The following is a 2,293-nucleotide window of genomic DNA, read 5'->3' as shown; positions in this document are numbered from 1 at the left end:
ACTCGCCCGCGCGGGCTTCACCACTACGGCATGCGAACCGCGCCGCGTTCAGTGTTCACCACGACCATCTTTCCCACGCACAACACGATGCGCCGATTGTGCATCCTTGCCCCATCCGCTGCCCACTACCTCGCCGGATCAGCACAGCTCACAAGCACATCCACGCATGCAGGAGACGGCGGTCCGGTGGCGGCGACACCGCAGGAGGAGGGCAGATGGAAGGATATTGTGGGAGGGGTGCCCCGGTGAGTCCCAATCGCTCTTGCGCACGTCGCCCGAGGGCACAATACACTCACCGTCCAGACATTTCCCCCTTATTTGCACCATTCAGCGCCATCTGCCGACCTCGAAGACCCGCGCACGGGCCCACGCGAAGCATCGCACATCCGTGCTCTACGGATCGCCCTTCTTCTCACCCTTCTTCAGCGACCAGGAGCCCACGCGCGCGTGTTTTACTATCACGGCTTCCCTGCCCCAACGCGGTGAGCTAATCACGCAGGCCTGCCCCATCCGCCGCCCACTCCCTCGTCTGATCTTCACGGCTCACGAGCGCGCGGACGCACGCAAGAGATGGCGACCCGGCGACGGTGACACCACAGGAGGAGGACGGGTTGTCAGGAGATTCTGGGACTGGTGCCCCAGATGAGTCGCAATCGCCCGATATTGCGCGTCGCCCCAGGGTGCATGCACTTACCTTCCAGACGTTTCCCCCTCGTTCGACCACCCAGCGCCATCTGCCGACTTCGCCCTTGTCGGCCGGGTCCGAGCATCCATAGAGCTCGCCTCAGCCGGACGAACATCCAGGCGGGATCCAGCGTGTACGCAGCATGATCCAGCTGCCTTCGGTTGACACATACGGCTTCAACCCGTCGCAGGCGGACTTTGCGTACGGCGTGGTGGACGACAGTCACGGACAGCACGGACATGCTATGTACGGCGTCGCAAGCGGGCGCAGCGTGCGACCGTCGATGTCAGCATCATCGCTTTCGACGAGCAGCAGCGCGGCCAATACGCCGGGAGGGGACGGATTCGGTGCAGGAGCCGGGGAGGCGGACATTAGCCGATGTGAGTGAATCTGTTGCTTTTGCTGTGGTGAGGATGTGGCCACTGCTGCTAGTTGCGGTGGGAGCGCTGGCCTGGACAGAAGTGTCGCTGACCCTTGTGCCTCTATGTGCGCGTCGCTCTTTACCATTCTCACCCGACTTCGGTTTCGTGCAGATGAACGAACACCTCTCTCAATACGTTAAGACGCCCGGCGACTTGTAGGCCAGTTGCGAGCAAATTTGCTATGCGAACCGACCCGAGGGCACATATGCACCTATGTGAGTTCCTTTCTCAGTGCGTCGTGCGGCTCCCCACGGCGCATATGCTTACCATCCACGCATCCTCTTCCTCGGCCCGCCGCCGGGAGTCATACACCACAAGCGAACGTGCAAACGGACGGCTTGTGCACCCAACCGCGCACCTCTCTGACGCCCTCCATGAGATAGACTCCTGCACCAGGAGCTCTTTGAGACCAAACAATGCCCACAAAAGGCAGAGCGGCTCGTTGCCAGTCTCAACCAGCCCTCATCCTCGCTAGCCGCAACATGCTGCGGTAGCGACAACTCACCCTCTAGCGCCTCCAACGGCTCTCCCCGTGAACGGCCAGGTGCAACCACCCCCCGAGTCTGCGATCAAGACCATCCTCGAGTAGGAGACGCGTGCTGAGCGTGCAGAGGCCGCTTGCGATGAGGCCGACGCACGCTTCTGCATCATCCAGGCATCATCCAGGATGCATGGGGGTGAACTCAATCACTATCTCAGCACCGTTGAGGTCCACTCCACTGACGTGCGCATGAAGCTATCGCACCTCATCGCGGATGAAAGCCGCCAGCTGGTCCTTGTCCAGCCTCTGCTTCCGCCCTCCCAATCTTTCTCGAGCTTTGCCTCGTCCATGCTCAAGCCCGCTCCCGGTCGTACCACGTTCATTCACCACGCGAACATGTCTACTGCAGTTTTCCCGACGCTCCCTCCTCCGCTCATGCCAAACCCGAACAGTGCACCTGCCTGATACTTATAGTAGATACATATTTATCGGGCCTGCGTTTCGTGCCCCGATCGGGGCAGCTCCTGCCTTCTCTGTCCCTCAGTTTGTCCGCATTTTCATGTGCTACGAAATTTGCCTGCCACTACTTCAACACCTGATTACATGGCATAGAGTCTTCTATATCTTTCCATACAACAATGCCAGCTGTTATTTCATGAATCATGAGACATTTGAATGTGTGAACATAGATAGAAGCGGTGAAGC

The 2,293-nt window shown here is 59.6% G+C and overlaps 1 protein-coding gene across 1 annotated transcript; it reads left to right on the top strand.

Moving 5' to 3' along the window:
- Nucleotides 1-87: 87 nt before the first annotated feature.
- On the top strand, nt 88-2,053 carry LAESUDRAFT_764585 (uncharacterized protein; the record flags this gene model as incomplete). Its single annotated transcript, XM_040913467.1, has 7 exons — nt 88-245; nt 304-613; nt 680-760; nt 816-1,065; nt 1,118-1,262; nt 1,491-1,651; nt 1,719-2,053. The coding sequence occupies 7 exons, from the start codon at nt 88-90 to the stop codon at nt 2,051-2,053; spliced, it is 1,440 nt and encodes a 479-aa protein (XP_040758187.1).
- Nucleotides 2,054-2,293: the final 240 nt, after the last annotated feature.

Source organism: Laetiporus sulphureus (assembly GCF_001632365.1).
Source record: "Laetiporus sulphureus 93-53 unplaced genomic scaffold LAESUscaffold_81, whole genome shotgun sequence".
NCBI lineage: Eukaryota > Fungi > Basidiomycota > Agaricomycetes > Polyporales > Laetiporaceae > Laetiporus > Laetiporus sulphureus.
This window is presented reverse-complemented; position numbering and strand designations above follow the sequence as displayed.